This window comes from Myodes glareolus, chromosome 7, assembly GCF_982192425.1.
Source record: "Myodes glareolus chromosome 7, mMyoGla1.1, whole genome shotgun sequence".
NCBI classification, from domain to species: domain Eukaryota; kingdom Metazoa; phylum Chordata; class Mammalia; order Rodentia; family Cricetidae; genus Myodes; species Myodes glareolus.
This window is the reverse complement of record NC_142032.1, coordinates 3,316,594-3,334,077: the sequence shown is the minus strand read 5'-3', so window position 1 is coordinate 3,334,077 and position 17,484 is coordinate 3,316,594. Positions and strand designations below refer to the sequence as shown.

Genomic DNA, 17,484 nt, shown 5'->3' with positions numbered 1-17,484 from the left:
AAAGTATGTAAGTCTAAATCTCTGACGGTCCAGCCACTGCATTTTACCCATGTCTTGATCTCCCCATGCACGGCACACACCCAATGGGCATCTCCAAGGGCAGAAGGCAGGATCAGAGCCTCCCTCCCTACAATCAAGGAGCCTTCAATATACACCCTGCTGTCCTTTCTCTCCAGGTTCTTCCCACTCTGACCACCCAGGGACACTGTGGCAGGTGCCACGCTTCCTTCACAGGAGGGGGCAGGATGTTTAAGACCCTCAGGAGTATAGACTTGGCAAAGAGACAAGCCATTTGCTGGGTTCTGGAAGTGCCTGAGGCCACTGCCCTCTGTTCTCCTGAGAAGAAGAAAGTTTGGCCTGTCTCCCACATGAGGAAGGGAAACTCTCCTGCATGGCTTGGTATCAGAAACCCAGTCAGACGGCATTTCCTGGCACCTCCTAGACACCCAGACACACCCCTTCCTGTACTCTAGATGGTATTCTCAGTCCAGCCCATCCCACGCTCCCTCCTGACAACCAGAGAAGTGTTCATGAGGAAATACAAATCAAGTAAAACACATCAGCTCTCCAAGTTGCTCAGGGTACCCACCGCTTGAAGGTCCTTTTTGGAAGGAGGGCTTCTCTCGGAGTAACTGCCCTCAAGGCCTCTGTTTGGGGATACGTTATCAGCTGGCACTCAAGATAATTTGATTCCTGTTTCAGGCCACGGTCAGCCTATGGACAACTGGTTGTCTCCTCTTTCATACACAAAATGAGGATACAGATTTGATGGGCACTGGGGCTACCCTGAAAAGATCTAAGCAGGCTCGTGACTACCACACTGTTAGGGTTTGCAATTAAGGATTTCCCCCAAAGGCTCACGTGTTGAAACCTTTGTCCCTAGTTGCTGAGACTATGTTCAGCTCTGGTAACTTTAGGTGTAGATGAAGGAATTAGGTCACTGGGGTTGTATCCTTGTGAGCTGCATCTTGTCCCAGGTCCCTGTCTGTCCTGGCCACCATGAAGTGAGAAGATTCTGCTACAAGTCCCCATCACCATCATGGTGTCTCCTCGCAGGGCCAGACACAGCAAGCAATTACCAGCTGGGGGCCAAGATAGTATTTTCTCCCTTTAAGTTGTTCCCACAGATATTCTGGTCACAGGTACACACAGCCAACTAAGATACAAGCGCCTTAGTGTCTACCACATAACGCCTGACTTTCTAGCCCTTCTCAGTGAGCGCCCAAGCCTTCTAAGCATAGTTCTGGTAGTGTATCAAAGGTTTCCCATTTATTCTCCATATCCAGGACTAACTTCTTGGCCTCCATGTCTTCCCTACGGTTCACGTCTAACTTGTTGGACAGTCCAGACCTCACTTACAGCATGTCCCCTTACCAACCCCCACCAAAGGCTCAGATCCCAGCAACACTGATTTCAGTGTGTTCCTTCTTGATCAATCTTTGGGCCTGAAAGGCAGATTTGATCACCAGCCTAGAACACCTGACCGGAGTTTCCTAAATCAGCAGCTCTCCAAGCGCGAAGCCCAGGCCAGCAACAGTAGCAGCACCGGCCTTTCTACTGCTAACTCTCTGGCCCCACGCCAGACCTCCTGTATCAGAACTGATCCCAGCGCAGGCTGAAGCTGGCACACTAACGACCCTTATGAGACATTCCAGAACCATCTCTCCAGGCCTTCTGCTGCAGCACAGATACCTGCCCTTACCTGCCTCCCATATTACTGATGGCACCCCACTCATTTCTTGCCTTTGAGTCCCAGGAAACATCTGACTCTCTAGTCCTCATGGCCCACCAGATGAACCCACCAGGTAGGCACAGCACTCCACACAGCCAGCCTAACAAACCAAAGAGAAGTGTATAGCCATGGGCCTTATTTGTAGTTGAGTGTGAGTCTGTCTGAAGTCCCTCTGGGAGGTTGACCTCTGGGCCTTGTCCTGTCTCTGCAGAGAGGTTTTCCAGTGTGCTGTCTGGATCTTTTGGCTGCAGCATTTTTGAAGGGAAGGCATTTTCTCGATTCAGACCCTGTCCTAAAAAGTGTAAAGCTGTTAGATGGAGCCAGGTAACTGTAAGAGGAATTTCAGCTGCAGGGTAATCACAGGAATTTGCCATTTCCAATTCTAAGGGTTGAGTTAGGTTAACTATTACTGTAGCCACATGCACACATGCATGCTTGCGCTCACACACACAGCAGAGTGAGCAGAGGGAGGATGTCTCTACCACCCAGCCAGTGCCCTGAGCCTGGGACGTACCTGAGGAACCCCTCAAGCCCCAACCTCAGAAGAAAGCTTAAACAAATGTGTCTGGACACAGATTTTATCATCAGCACAACTCAGTGCAGTGGAGTAATCTCTTGCTTTCTGGAAAGGAAAAGAGTCACTGATGAAGATGCTGTCGGCAGCAGGGTTTTCTCCCAGCAGGACACCATGCAGATCCATGTTCTGCAGCCTGCCTAGCTGCCCCAGAGCATAGCAGAGCTGATAGCAAAGTCTGGCATTCTTAGCGCTCACCGACTGCACCAGCAAGGGCTCCAGGGCCTGGTCCTGCAGTCAGGCCCTAGGCACGCCTTGCTGACATGCAGGTCAGGCTCAGGGCAGGCACCCTACCCACAATGCCTGAGTTCAGAGGCCTTGGGAAACATGATTCCTATGAACCGAAGCCTCCAGCCCAAGTTCACCCCATTGGATCCAATATGGTATTTCCAAGGAAGACTCAGGCACCTACTGGTCCATGGAGTCTTATTGGGGGCCCATGTGGTTGCTCCTCTAGTCAAATGAAGCTCTTAGTCTCAGGGACGTTGGCCAGAGGTCACTTGCTGTGAAAATGCAACGGACTGAACGTAAGAGCTACCCAAAGGTCTTCCCTCCAGACACAAGGTTTTGAAGAAGGTGAAACTCCCCCATGCATTTCCCTTCATATTTTTGTTGTTATGTTTGAGAAATACTTCTAACAAATAGACTCTGTTACTTAAAGTTACACACGAAGCTTCCTAATGTTTTTTAAGTGAAATATGCGCAGAGCTTTTCATTAGTGTGTAAACGTTCCTTCAGCTTTGATGCAATACGGGCAGTAGTAATAGATTTAACCCAAATAAACAGAACCCCCTGGGAGTCTCTGGGTTTTCTTCAAGAGTGTAAAGAGGTCTAGAAACCAAAAAGGCTGAAGATTCGCTCCTTTAATGGGAAGTGAAATACATTTCCAAGAGGTACAAGATGCCGAGGTCTCTTAAACATTTTACTTTGAGAAGAATTAAATAAAAAGTGAAAACTAAGTCACCTCCGGCCTCCAACTTCACTCCTGCTCAGTGTTTCTGGCAGTCACGTGGGTAGCTCACAAGACAGGCACCCTTGGCACAGCAGCCGGTGGCAGAGATTCCAGTTTCTCGGGCTCTGCAGCCCACCAGGCCTCCTGAGCTCAAATTCCAGTCACACCATTCGGGTGACATGGAAATGACTTGCGATCTCTCCTCCTCAGCCCTCCCACCCCAGCTCTGCGGGAGAGAGCTCGGCACAATGCCTGGCACGCTGTAAATGTCACCCAAATGCTGCTCACCCTTACCCTAACCTCAGCTGCTGCTGACATTCACACATTCCCGCAGTGATGTCCCCAGGCTCCTGAGTCCCCTGTGACAAACCATGCTGCCTCTACTTGTGGCTTGCTTCCCAAAGGGATGATGGGATGACTCACCGCATGAACCCAGCCAGGGGCAGAATGTGTAGGTGCAGTCCCCCTGAGTCAGTGAGTGCCCTTTGCCTGGTCCCTCATCAAACTGACTCACACACAGCGCCACCTCTGAGAGCCACTATCTGATGTGGTCCCTCTGGGTCACTGAAGCTGTCACATGCCCACAAGGCTGCCAGTCATGTCCCTGCTGCCTACGCATCCAGTACAATAGCACGTCCCACCACTGTGGGCCCAACAGTCCTGCGGCCAGCTCCGCTCACATCTTACTGTATGCACGAACGCAAATAACTGCATATTCTACAAGAAATGTCCCCGCAGTGACACGTACCCAAGCACCGCTAGAAAGAGTCACCCACCTCTGTCCTCACGCGGTTCCTAGTGGTCCAAACACCAAAAGGGAAAAGAAGGTGATTACAAAGCTTGGCAACATCACCTCCGGAAACAGTGTTGGCATTTCGACGAGTTTCTCAGCGGTGTCCGTGCACAGTGTCAGGCAGGGGGAATCGGCCCCACCCCCCCACCCCCACACACACACCCTACTGAAAAGGTCTCCTGTCGCTGGGGGACAGAAATGCTACATCTGGAAAATTCTGTAGACAAACTGAAGGAGAAAAGATTGCTCTGTGCTCTGTGGGAGCCACCGGCCAACACGCTTGCTTCATTTGAACCTTGAGCATCCCTGTGAGGGTGTGGTCAGCGGTCCCATTCACAGAAGGGAAACTGGGCTCTAGCCGCCCCTATTACAGACACAGTGGAAGCCCATGTCGTCCTCACTTGCCTGATATCTCAACACTCCAGCAGAATGTGGGACTTTTCATGTGGATAGTTCTTTTAAATTCTTGTTTTCCTTGGATGTGAAATTTTCTGCATAATTAATCACCTTTGGAAATTACAGAGAAATTTCCTATTCACTGAGTTGGAAATGCCCAGAGAAGCGAAAACGGCGGCACGCCCCACAAGACACGCTGGAGGTGTGAAAACACGAGGTGGGGGCCGGGAGCAGGGTGCCAAGTCTATGTGTGAGACCCAGGCCCATGCTGGCCTGAGAGACGGCTACAGTTGTAAAAGCCACACAGACGAGGCTCAGGAAGAGACCCCAAGGGAGGAGAGAGAACACTGGTCCAGAGGAGGTGATGATTATGTTCATACTGACCAGGCTACCCTTGCCCTCCACAGGTCCTCCTCAAACAGCACATGCTACAAAAAACATGACATGCCCCACTCCTGGCTGACAGGATACCGAAGAGCAAGTTCCTGGGCTGCAGATGTATGTCAGCTACCAACTGTGGATGACCAGGAAGCTACACAGTCTCAGCTTAGGAGGCAGCAGGCAGGGTCTGGATGAGGATGGGCATTTGGAAGGCTGAGGTCTTATTTCTCCCCACTATTCCCCATTCTTTGCTCAATGGGTAGAGCAGCTTTGGAAAGAGGCTTCGTGGTTGTTAAGCAGAGGAACTCACTGGTGGGACTCTTTAGAAGAGGAAGGGTTGGCTGTACTGGGGCAGCAGAGGGGACCAAACGCCATCTGCCTCAGCTGTCCACAGCTTCAGACAAAGGGGTCTGAAATCCAGTGACCCAGAGACCTCTCTGCTTAGCCCTTCCTTTAGCGCTTCCGGGGAAGCCCCTGAGGTCTCATCCCCACTACACCACCCCCAGCTCTGCACTGATAGCATAGTCCTGTGCTATCCATTTAGCGCAGAATTTTTCTGTAATGAATGAGGTAGAGCCTTGGGGAAAGGGGGAGTAAGAAAGGCAAACCTATTAGCTATGTCCCAGGAGTGGGACAGAGCACAGATTATTTAGAGCTGGTGTCACCGTGTGACAGCAATGACTTCATCTAGACCGTGAGATGTGCAACCAAGTCTCCTGGTGAGCGCTGCTTTGGACTAGGTGAGAATCAAGGACTGAGCTGGAATGGTGCACAAGGCGATCACACAGAGTGAGCCTGAGTATCTGGAAGAAACACACATGACCGATAGGTCCAGGACCCAGGCTGTCACACACACTCTGTTACTGTGCCCAGAGTAAATAGCAAGTTAATAATAATCATTAAAGAAATCAGTGTGGTCTTGGGGGGTGTTTTCTACCTCTCTGTGGAAACAACTCTTTCAGGGGCAGTGAAGCTGTCACACAGCATCCATTCTGTAATAAGCAGAGAGCTTGGGAGGAAATGGGATGAAGCCAGGACTTAATGAACATGTGCTACCTGAGAAACCGTTTTCACTTTTCAAATGACACTAAGGGACTCTGATGGACATTATGTCCTAATCTCTATGAAAACAGTCTTTAAAAACCAAGGCAGCCTTAGTCCCTGAGCCACAGAGAGTGTCTGGACTCGGGACCATCATTCTGTCTGTCTGGAACTAAAAGGAGGAAGGCTGAACACTGTGGGAACATTGTAATCTTGTCAGAAAAAAAAAAGAATCCTTGTAGCCAGTGACAGTAAGCTTGCTCATCTTTTCTTTGAGGTCCTTTTTCTCTCTTCTGCAGAGAGGGCTGTGTGCTTCTGGTTGTCCTCGACGAACCACCCCTAGAGGCAGCTGGTAGATCAGAGACTGAAGTCATTCCATCAGTGGGGTCCCATCAATGTAGCGTGTTCCTGTGACCCCATCAGTTGACAGTGTTAATATGGTCCCATAATTGAAATATGTAGCCAGTGATAGCCCTTATCAACACAGGGGTGGGGTGGGCTTTAGTTCTCAAGCCTCTCCTGTATCTCTACCACTCTGTTCTCCTCCTGACCTACTTCACATGGTGGCTTCTCCAAGAAATCTTCTTCAGTTGGCTGTTCTTATCTCTGTTCTCCCAGTTCGTGGTTGCCTGACCAGAGGCTACTGTGTCCTGATGTAAAACGTGCATGTTGGTCTCCTTCTCTGAAATGTGAGGAGATTCTAAGTTTTTCTTCTCTCACAGTATGTGTAGACCAGGAGGGTGGATGGATGGATACGTGGACAGATGGATGAAAACATGGATACGTGGATGCAGAGTGGCTGGACGGATATGCAGTGAACAGAAAACACACAGTGAGATGAAAGAATGGACAGACAAACGGATGGACTATCCCACAGAGGGAGGGATAAAATGACAGAGGGCTGGACTCTATGCTAAGTCCAGTGTCTCTCTGAGCTTCCCTCTTTGATAACTGACGTCACTGGCTACTACCCTTTCCTTGTGAAGATTGTTCCGCCCTCCCCAGGTTCACTCAACTCTCCAACCGCCTACCTAAAGCCTCTTCAGATATCCTCAGGTCTTGGCAGGAATCACACTGAGGTCTGGAACCCCCCCCCCCCCGACACACATGTCCATCCCCCCACACACATGTCCACATACACACATGTCCAAGCCACACAAACACGTCCACACACACACGTCCACCCCCCCACTCACACACACGTCCACCCACCACCCACCCACATCCACACACGTCCACCCCCACACACTTCCGAAGCTCCCTCCTGCTTCCGGTCTCTGTTTCTTGGCCACCAAAGATCTGAACACTCGCTCCATTCTCTGGCTTCCCAGGCATTGCTCACCCACATTTTTCTTTAGTTTGCTTTTCCCATTGAACAATGGAAAAGAAAACTTTGGTGCAAAGACTCCCTCTGGATCCAAAATCAACACCGTAGGCAAACATAATACAAAGAGTCTCCAACTCTCCCTGTCTCCAGGCCAAGAGTGGAGAAAGTGACTGTGGAGGGGTGTGGGCAGATTGGGGGTGGCGAGAAGGTCAAGGCAGAGACAGCAAGGGAGCCCCTGGGCTTGGCAAGTGCCTAACGATGGACAGGGAGAACGCAGATTAAATCCATGCAGGCTTTTATTACACTACTGATGCCAGAAGAAACAAACTGCTTCATCCTGGCCTCTGCAAGGGAGAGGTATGGAGATAGAAGATGGTGGAGCAGGCCTGTCTGTTCACACATCCCTGGGATGAGACCCAGAAGAGCGAATGGTGTCCTCACTTGGCTGTCAACGACGAGGGGCAGCGGGTGTTGAAGGAGACCCTCGCCCAGCTTTCGAGGGCAGATGAGTAAGAAGCGTGCAGACTCGCACACGTGGGGGAGAGACGGCTCACCCAGGTGGGGTGTGTTAAAAACCAGCCATTTGCACTTTGAACGCATCGCTAAGAGACTCATGTACTCATCTGAGATGAAAGCCGTTCAAATGGACTGGAAAATGTTTTACTGTATTTTCTCATATTCCTGGACCTTTCTTTCCATGGTTCAAAAATTTGCATTGTCTAATCGCTGATTTCCATGTATGAATGAGTTAGTGTAAAATAAAATCAAGCACCAAATGAATCTGTCAAATTAATCTAGTTTTAGGCATTAATTATGCTGTCAGTCATTTTCTCTCGAACTCACCACACATCAAGACACACTCAGGCCTAGTGACGTAGCACTCAGTTAACACAGGAGCTTCCGTCAGAAGGAGAGAGAGTCTTCATCACTTGGACCCACATTTACCGTATAGAAAGGGTCTTATTCCAGGTAGATGAAACACAACTCTCACCCTTTAAAGGTGCCCAACCACCGTGGGACTAAATAAGCCAAAGGGGGTGGAAACTACCCCCATCATTCTGTCGCATGTTTCTCCAGTTGTCCCAGCTGACAAATTAACAATACTACACTTTCTTTACACGTAAGAGGGTCACTCCGAGTGTGGCAAATGAGGTATTAACTAGGGCAGGAGCTCAGAGATTGCATACACTGTTCTTCTAAAGCTGTACCAAGGGATGGGTGCCTTCTCGGTTCACTGACCAATTCCTGGTTTCTAAGATGTAATAACAGGATTCTGAGTCCACAGGGGACAGAAGAACCATATACCTGGTGACCTAATCAAGCTACTGTTTTGAAGACTCTGAGTACCTACAGCTGGGAGCCTGGAAGAGGAAGGGGAGGAATATCTCCAGGAGGTCAGGAGAGGTTCAGAAACAGAGGTCCCGAAGCCCCTTACTCCCTCCTTTAAAAAAATCTTTAGATTTATTTATTTTATTTTTATGTGTCTGCATGTTTTGCTTGGACGTATTTATGAGCACTGCACGCTTCCTGGTACCCAAGGAGATCTGAAATGGGGTCATATTCCATGTTTCCACAGTTATGGGTGGTTGTGAGCCCTATGAGTGTGCTGAGAACTGATTGAACCTAGGTCTTCTGAAACAGCATCAAGTATTCTTAATAGCTGGGTCATTTCTCTAGTCCTAAATGATTTTTTTTGAGATAGGGTCTCACTTTTTGCTTACCTGAAACTTGCTATATAGACCAGGTTGGACTCAAACTCTGTCTGTGTCTGCCTCCCAGCGGCTGGGATTAAAGCTAGGCCCCACCACACTTAGCCAATAGTCTAGAAGAAGTAGACAACCATAACCCAGCATTACTCAATGCAGAGAAACACTTCATTCCCTCTGAGGCATTCTGCCAAAGAGGAACCTGGATACTGTCTGGTGTGAGCAGCTGGTTCTGGCCGAGGAACCCAGAACCCAGTCCTCTGAGGCACGATACCTTAGTGCATACTCTGTATGCTAGGTTGCAGTGTCTCTGCTGCATACACGAAGCAATCATTTGAACCCCAGCCTCTAGACAAGGACAGCATGCAGTAGGAGTGAAAGCCACAAGACAGGTGGCCTGTTTAGCAGCCTCGGGCCACCTCTCTGGTTGGCACGGGAAGAGTAAGAATGGCCCTACCTCTGTAATTCTTCAGAGCAGACAGCTCAAGAGAAGATTCTCTTGGCAATGAGAGTAGCCAAGTGCCTGAGCGGCTCATTAGAGCTAAGAGCAATCAAAGCAAATCTCTGGGATCTGGAGTCAGAACTCAAGTGCAGAACTTAGCTCTGAACGTTGGAATTTGGGAGGAAGGGAGGGAGCAGGCAGAGTAAAAATTTAAATAATGCATATAATACAATTTGCATCAGGAATGAACGACGTGTTTCCTTTAGGCCGCACTAGGTACTGTCAGCCTTCCAGGCAGTGAGGAAAGCAACCAGAAGGAAGCTGGCCTGTGAGCTGTGGTGCTCCAGGGGAGGAGCAAGAGCTTTCAGATTTCATCACAGACATCTAACAACACCTTGGTACGTGCTCCGCTCCCGAGAAGCTTGGAGGCCTGAGCAGTCAAACTCACTCCTTCCCCAGCCACCCCAAGAGGAAAGGAGCCTGTCAGCTTCACTAAAGAAGAAAGGAGAGAGAGAGAAACAAAGGCAGAGTAAACCTCCAGCTGCTTTGTATCTGTCTGAAGGCTCAAGGCAGAGAGAGCAGGTTTTAGGCAGAGGCACCCTGGGACTCTCCGGAAGGAAACCTGAAGGCTGAGGTAGGAAAACATTACTTTCAGGGAGGTTTTAATCAGTCTGAGCAGCTCTTTGATAGGCAAGGATGTTAAGCCAGGAATGGCTCTTTGGAGCTTCTGAAGATGGGGTGAGGGGTAGTTAACGCATGGTGTCTCCTCCTGCCACCCCTCCCAGTCGGGAATGTTTACACAAGCCCTTCAGTCGGTTTAGAGGGAGGTGGGTGAGTACTGCAGGGAGCCCACAGAACTCCAGGCTCCAGCACTACCAGCTGCTGCCCTGGGTAGGTACACAGAGGCCTGCTTAAACTCGATTGAGAAGGGATTGAATAAATGGCCTAAAATTAAAGGCAAGACTAATAAAATCTACTGAAAGAAAACACCACTAGCCAGTTTGCGGCTCAGATTACATTTACCCCCATTGGGCAGGGAGTGGGTAGCTGTGAGCAGTAAGACCAGGCTCTGGAAAGAAAGCACACGCCAGAGAGATCGCCTTCCAGGAGAGACTCAGGGTGTAAAACCCATCGGTCAAGGTGAGATAAACTTTCCTTGGTGGGGCTCCCTGGTAAGCCCAGCTCTGACTCTCAAGACTCAGTTCTACCCAGAGCAGCAGCGACAGCCGTGCCAGTACTGCACTCACAGGGTTTCCACCCTGCTGTGGCGTTGTGGCTTCCATCTGTGCCGCTCTGGCCTTGGCAGGGAGGGGCACTCAAGGTCAGGCAGGCGAGAACTGCCTTAGCCTCCTGTCCATCTCCATTTCCACCCCACCAGCTGAACCATGGGAGGGCCTCTCGGTTTCCTCGGCTTGTTCCTCCAGCCACTTCCCCAGGGGCCTCCAAGTCTTCGAGTTCCCAGTGCCCCTCCCTAGCTGAACAGGAGTCCGGCGCAATGTAACATATTTAGACCACTCTGAGGATTACGTCTTTAGCAGAGCAGGGTGGTGTGTGTAGGTGAAATTCAACACTCATGGGAGGCTTTAGAACCATGTGAGTGTGTCACCTGGAAATCATATGTACTGTAAATCTTTAAAAGAGAAGGATTCACCTCCTAGGCCAGCCACTACTCAATGGAAGAAACTGATCTACCCCTCCACTTCTGCCCTGTACAGCCCTTCCCCAGGAGGACTCAGAGCCTAGGCTCCTTCCTCGACTCAGTAGTGGGTCGGATGACATCTTAGGGATGAACTGTCGGACCCTAAGTCAAAGAAGACGGTAGAAATCCTGTTCACAGGAAGGGGAATCCCTTCTGTTCCATGGTAAAAGGGTGCTTCAGAGTTCCTGAGCCTTCCCGTCCTTGCATGTGAGGCCTGGAGTCCATCACCGTCTGTCATGTGTCCAGCTGCATTCGCTTTCCAGGTTCCTACCCCGTGCTTAGGACACCAGTGCATCCATCTCCCCCAAGACGACCCTGCCGAGCCGGCAGCTGGAAAGCGGAGTGGCTCCTCTCCACACATCAGCTGCTCCTGGAATGCTACATCCAAGCCCCTCTAGGAACAGCAGATCAGGTCTTCCAACAAAGCAAACAGACAACAGTACACACACACACACACACACACACACACACACACACACACACCTGTATGGCCATTATTCTCCAAAAACCTTTAACAAAAGGGCTTGGGAGAGATCTCAGTCGGGGTGCTGGCCCTGTGAGTAAGAGGACTTGAGTGTGAGTCCCCAGAACCCATGTGACAAAGACAAGTCTGATGGTGTGCACTTGTAATTCCAGAGCTGGGGGGAGCAGGGACAGACAGATCCCAGGGCCCCAGTGGCCCACAGCCTCACAGGTGGGGGCGGGGCAGGGACAAACAGATCCCAGGGTCTCAGTGGCCCACCAGCCCCACTGAATCTGAGAGCTCCTGGTAAAGTGAAATCCCTGTTTCAAGAAACAAAATGGACAGGGTCCTGAGCCACAACATCTAAAGCTGACCTACAGGATTGGTGCAGATACCTAGATGTGTGTCTGTACACACCTGCAGATGCACACCCACACATGGAAAGAAAGGGAGGAACAGAGAATATCTTCAGCACAAGACAGTTATACACACGAGGGGTTTCCCTTTCCTTTGGTCACTATTAGAGCTCATTTAAAGAAAGAATGAGTCCCTTCCACCAGAATGAGACTAACAGCAGCTAATTAGAACTAACACATCAGGTTCTCTGTTTTCTCTTGATCTCCAGACTGTGAAAACAGAGAATCTATTATTATAGAACAGTTTCACGCATCTGCCCACCCACCAAGTACAAGGGATTTACAGAGGCTGAGTCCCTTGCACCCAACCCCAAGGACAGGGTGCAGGTGCCACAGATAGGACACCGTGCCGAAGCCTGCAGCTCAGGATATGATTTGCTCTTTGGAAAGACACGAGGCAAGCCTCAGTGGGCAGAGCTAATTTCTGCTCGCTGGTTTCTACTGGTTTCTGGCTCTAAGTTCTGGAAGGACATACATCAAATTGTCAACAGGGCTGGGGGTTGGGGTGAAAAGGAGCTCCTAGTGCAACCCTCATCCCACTGCCTCACCGCACCCCCAAGCCCCTACCCTACACCCCATATCCCTTTCTCCCCATGGAGGACACGGTCTTGGACTCCTTCAAATGTGAAACGCAAACCAATAAATGCACGTTTTCTACCTCCCCTTCCCCCCACACACACACTAAAGGCTGGACACAGCCAACTCTACTGTCTGGTCTCTTCCAGGCACCTGAAGAGCAAGAACCTCTAGCCTCAGCAAGCTCTTTTCCTTTTCCAGGCTTGGCAGCCCCTGGGAGCCTGAGTGGGCACATGCTCCAACCTTGTCTCACCCAGGTGCCTCCCTCACCTCAGAGGGCTCCATGTAAACAATGGACTTCCCCTTCTGCTCCAAAGCATTCCGAGGTTAAAGATGGAACCGTCCCCAGGTGAAATCGAGCAGCTGTGAAAGCTTCCTTGCAGCTGCCAAGGGTCAGACTCTCACCATCCCGCTCAGATGACCAAGCCTGAGAGCAGCACAGAAACCTGGAGCCCAGCAGTTGGAGCAGGGGACCATGTCAGTCACCTGCTGGCAGCACACTCACCTGCAGATGTAGTTTGTCTTGCAGGAGTCCTGCAGATTCAGGCAGTTGGGCTTGTCCCGCTCCTCGTAGGAGCACACAGGGACAATGGTCTGCCGCCGCCGCTCCGTGCAGGCAATGTCCCTGCAGGAACAGAACAGCATCCCGTAGCTGTGCTTGGCCGGGACCTTGTCGAAGAACTGCCTGAGGGCCTTGTGGCACTTGCGGCGGTTGCAGACTTCGTTGGACATGCTGGTGGTGCACGGCGTGATGTAGGCAGACCTGTACTTCTTGCAAGTGTCGTCCAGGTTGCAGGCCTTGGCTGCGTCCAGGCAGTTGTTCCCTTTGGAAATGTGCTCCACTGCAAAGCAGAGAGAGAGAGGAGTGAGCGCAGTGCTGGGCTCCCGAGCGTCCCCACGCATGCACGCACGTCTGCATTGAGGTCTCGCCATTCCCCTGGGTATGCACATACTCTGGAATTCAAGATGTCTCAAACCTGGTGACGTATTGGTCTATGACACAGAGGAAGTGTTAGGGCACAAAGGCAAAGAGCCGACAGTAGTCCCTAGATGTCCCTAGACGTCTTTGTGGAGCTATGGATCCAGCTTGGGAACTCGGGCACCTGCCCAGCTACTAGTTAAAAAAAAAAAAGGCAACTGGAAAAATGTTTCCAGCTCCTGCTTGGTAAACTGAAATCAGGACCAAAGAAAACAGCAACAAATTATATACTTGTTCATGATACAGTATATAAAATGATATGCTGAATGCAAGTATAATTGCCATGCAATCCTCCAGGAATATAATTATGTAATAAATGCGTATAGAACATGCTAATTACTATATGATTACCGAGTAATTACATGGTTATTTGAGCCCAGAAGACAAAATATTATGCCAGCCTCTCTAAACAGGAAGAAGCAACTCCAGAGAGTTTGTGTCTAAGTTTCAGATCATAGGCCATTGGATGAACACCAGAATAAAGCACACAGAATTTTGCAAACCTCAATTACCACTTAGCTCACCACATCCAAAATGTCGGCTCTGTGGACACTGATGTTCCTGATTAGGAAAATTCAGCTAGGATTTTGGATAGAATTTCTCTGGGTTTATACTCCACAGGCTTTAGAAATATCACAGAGCATATGGCATCTTCTGCTCGGACGCTCCATGCCCAGGCTGCCTGGAAAGCCAGTGCTGTCCACTATGGGCTGCTCTTGTGCGGTCTGGATTAGAGTTTCCAGGAGGCAGATTCCATGAGGCAACTGCACACTTTGCCTGGACCAATGGGGAAGTTTCAAGTAAACTGACAAGGGGAATCGAGCTCAGGACTCAAGTTTTAGGCTCAGGACCCAAGTTCTAGGCTCAGGGCCCACGCTCTAGGTTCATGACCCATGCCCTAGGCATAGGACTCACACTCTAGGCTCAGGGCCCACACTCTAGGCTCATGACCCATGCCCTAGGCATAGGACTCACACTCTAGGCTCAGAACTCACGCTTTAGGCATAGGATCCACGCTCTAGGCTCAGAACTCACGCTCTAGGCTCAGGACCAATGCTCTAGACTCAGGACCCATGCTCTAGGCTCAGAACCTATTCTCTAGGCTCAGAACCAATGCTCTAGGCTCAGAACCAATGATCTAGGCTCAGGACCAATGCTCTAGGCTCAGAACCCACGTTCTAGGCTCAGGACCCATGCTCTAGGCTCAGGACCCACGCTCTAGGCTCAGAACCCACATTCTAGGCTCAGGACTCACGTCCTAGTTTCTTCGTTGCTGTGACTAGCTCCCTGACAACAAGACAGCGCAGGGAAAGGGTTCACTTGGCGTACTGTTCCAGAGCAGTCTATCACAGAGGAGAAGCCAAGATGGGGTCTGAAAGAGCTTCTCACGTCACACCCACAGTCGAAAGCAGAGGGAAATGAACACTGACCAAGTGATAGTTTTAAAGTCACCCCTCTCCACCCACTCCTGGTGAATACTGTCACTCCTAGTGGGCTGGGTCTTCCTACAATTCATCACTGCCATTAACAATCCCCAGACGGTCCCCAGAAACATGCCCACAGCCCAGCCTGGTAAAGACAGTTACTCAGCTTAAGACTCTTCTTGGGGAATTCTAGGTTATGGCAAGCTGACACTCAGAAGTAACTGTCACAACCCATATAAGGGAGTTTCTCCAGAGGAAGTGAAATGAAGGAACCTTCAGAACCCACTGATAAGGAGGCCCATACCTGCTGGTAAGCAGTTATGCTAATGATTCTCAAGAGCAGACAGGCTGGGGCGAACTAGCGCCCTACAGGTTAGAGTCCCAAGCAAGTCCCTACTCAGGCTTGGCCCCTCTCGATTCTCTCCTTTCTTAGCGTGTTCTCTCAATGGATGGGAGGCTCTTGGGCAATCACAGGAGGTGAGAGAACAGACAGGAAAGCGTCCAGGTGGGCTGGGCAGGGCTGACAGGCAGGACAATAGGAGTATAAAGATATGCGGAATATTACTTTGCCTTGTAAAGGAAGGAAGCCTTGCAACCCGTGACAATATAGAGGAAACTTGAAGACGGAAGTCCTAGGGCAATGAGTCATTATCTGAAGGAAACCCAACGTGATTCCACGCATGAAAGGACAATAAATGCGCCAGCTCCAGGAGGCTGTTGGGCTGAGGGCAGGGGAGGAGGTGGTCGCTACTCAGTGGGAACAAAGTTCCAGCCTCAAGCTGAGTACGTTCTTCAAGTCGAGAGGTGTGGCATACAAGGACCTGTCTAAAGTTACTGATCCTGTAATGAGACTTAAATTTTTGCTAGGAGCCACGGAGATGGCTCAGCAGGTGAAGGTGTTTACTGCCCAGCCTGATGATGGCCTGAGTGGGACCCCTTCAACTCGTGTGATGGAAGGAGAGAAACACAGCTGGCTTCTGACTTACACTCCACTGCCCCTCCCCACCCTCCCGAAGCACACACAAGTCAAAATGGAATAAACTCTTTTTAGTTGCTAGGAGGGAAGACTGCATATTGGATATTCTTACTACAACCTCAGAAATAGCTTTTACAGAACACAAACACAAACAGGACACAAAGTAACCAAAGTTTCAAGGAGCTTTTCTACATTAAAAAAACAAAAACAAACAAACAAAAAAAGCTGTTTGGTTTTCAGAAAAGTATTCCAAACGAGAACCCCCTTTCAGCCTGGCATTGCAGGCTGAGAGCTCGGCACCCCAGGTCCACGTTTCTGTCTGTGGCCTTTGAGACCTTCGGGTTCCAGGTGGAGGGCAGTAAGCAGACCTCCAGCCCCTCAGTGAGCGATGCAGCTGTTCCAGACAGCACTGACGTCAGCAAACACACCTGACGCTCTGTCTGCCCTGCTCTTCCCCAGCCTCCTGCTCTGCTCCACTCAGCATCCAGGACCTCACTGTGAGCCCTGGCACAACACCAGTCTCTGGACCTGGGCAACACCTATGGCCTTCTACTTAGAGACCTCTCCTTTCCTTCCTCCCTTCTTCCCTCCCTCTCTGGCTTTTTGAGACCAGGTTCTGGCGGCCCTGGAACTTGCTCTGTACACCATGCTGGCCTTGAACTCAGAAATCCACCTGCCTCTGCCTCCCCAAGTGCTGGAGGGACTAAAGATATGAGCCATTACTATCTGTGATTTCTTTTCTAAGTCTTATGAACTCCAGGCTGGCCTTGAACTTCTTTGGTAGCTGAGGATAACCTTGAACTTCTAATACTCCTGTTTATACCTCTGAAATTCTGGGATCACAACTGTATACCACACAAAGTTTGCGGAGCGCCAGGAATAGCACTCTCTGAGATTGCAAGTGTGGCCCAAATGAAGTTTACAGGATCTCAGGGATAGCACAGGGACATCTGTATACTCAGCACTTGACCAATTAAGCCCTGGAAATGTTGAGTGTGGAGGTGCTGGACCCAAGAATAATTTTTAGTGTTTCTGCAGGTCCATACTCCTCTAAGTTTATAAATTTTGAATGCTTTAGGATAACTGAAAATAAAAAATAAACTCTTATTCTACATCACCGGGGGGGGGGTCATTTAAGTCTAGATGATCGTAATAAAGAACACAAATTCTAATTGGTCTTAATAATAAAAACCTGGAGCCAGATATTGAGGGGTGAAAGCTGAAAGATCAGAGAAGCAGAGCAGCCAGCCATTAGTTCTTTCCTGTATGAAATCCTCAGACCGAGCGGGGTACCCTGTCTCTTAAAGTCCTTAGACTGAAACTCTCAGCTCCTGTCTCCTCGGCCTTATATTCCTCTCCCTGCCTAGCCCTATCACTCTGGTCTCCACCTCCCTAAACTGGTATAAAGGGCACGTGATCCCAAGTGCTGGGATAAAAAGTATGAACCATTTCTCTTTTAGGCTGATTCAATCTCAGGGTGACCTTGAACTCACAGAGATCTGTTTGCCTCTGCCTCCCAGTGCTGGAATTAAAGGTGTGCGCCACCACTGCCTGGCCTCTAAGGCTAACTAGTGTGGCTAGTTCCACACTCTGATCTTCAGGCAAGC

General features: G+C 50.0%; 1 protein-coding gene across 6 annotated transcripts in view; it reads right to left on the bottom strand.

Moving 5' to 3' along the window:
- Positions 1-17,484, bottom strand: part of Gfra1 (GDNF family receptor alpha 1) — a 225,658-nt gene that overhangs the window by 53,104 nt on the left and 155,070 nt on the right. For all 6 annotated transcript variants that reach the window (XM_085694166.2, XM_085694164.2, XM_087907735.1 and 3 more), the window contains one exon: positions 13,004-13,340. In XM_085694166.2, the coding sequence (XP_085550292.1) occupies positions 13,004-13,340 (337 nt within the window). The remainder of the gene's footprint in view (positions 1-13,003; positions 13,341-17,484) is intronic.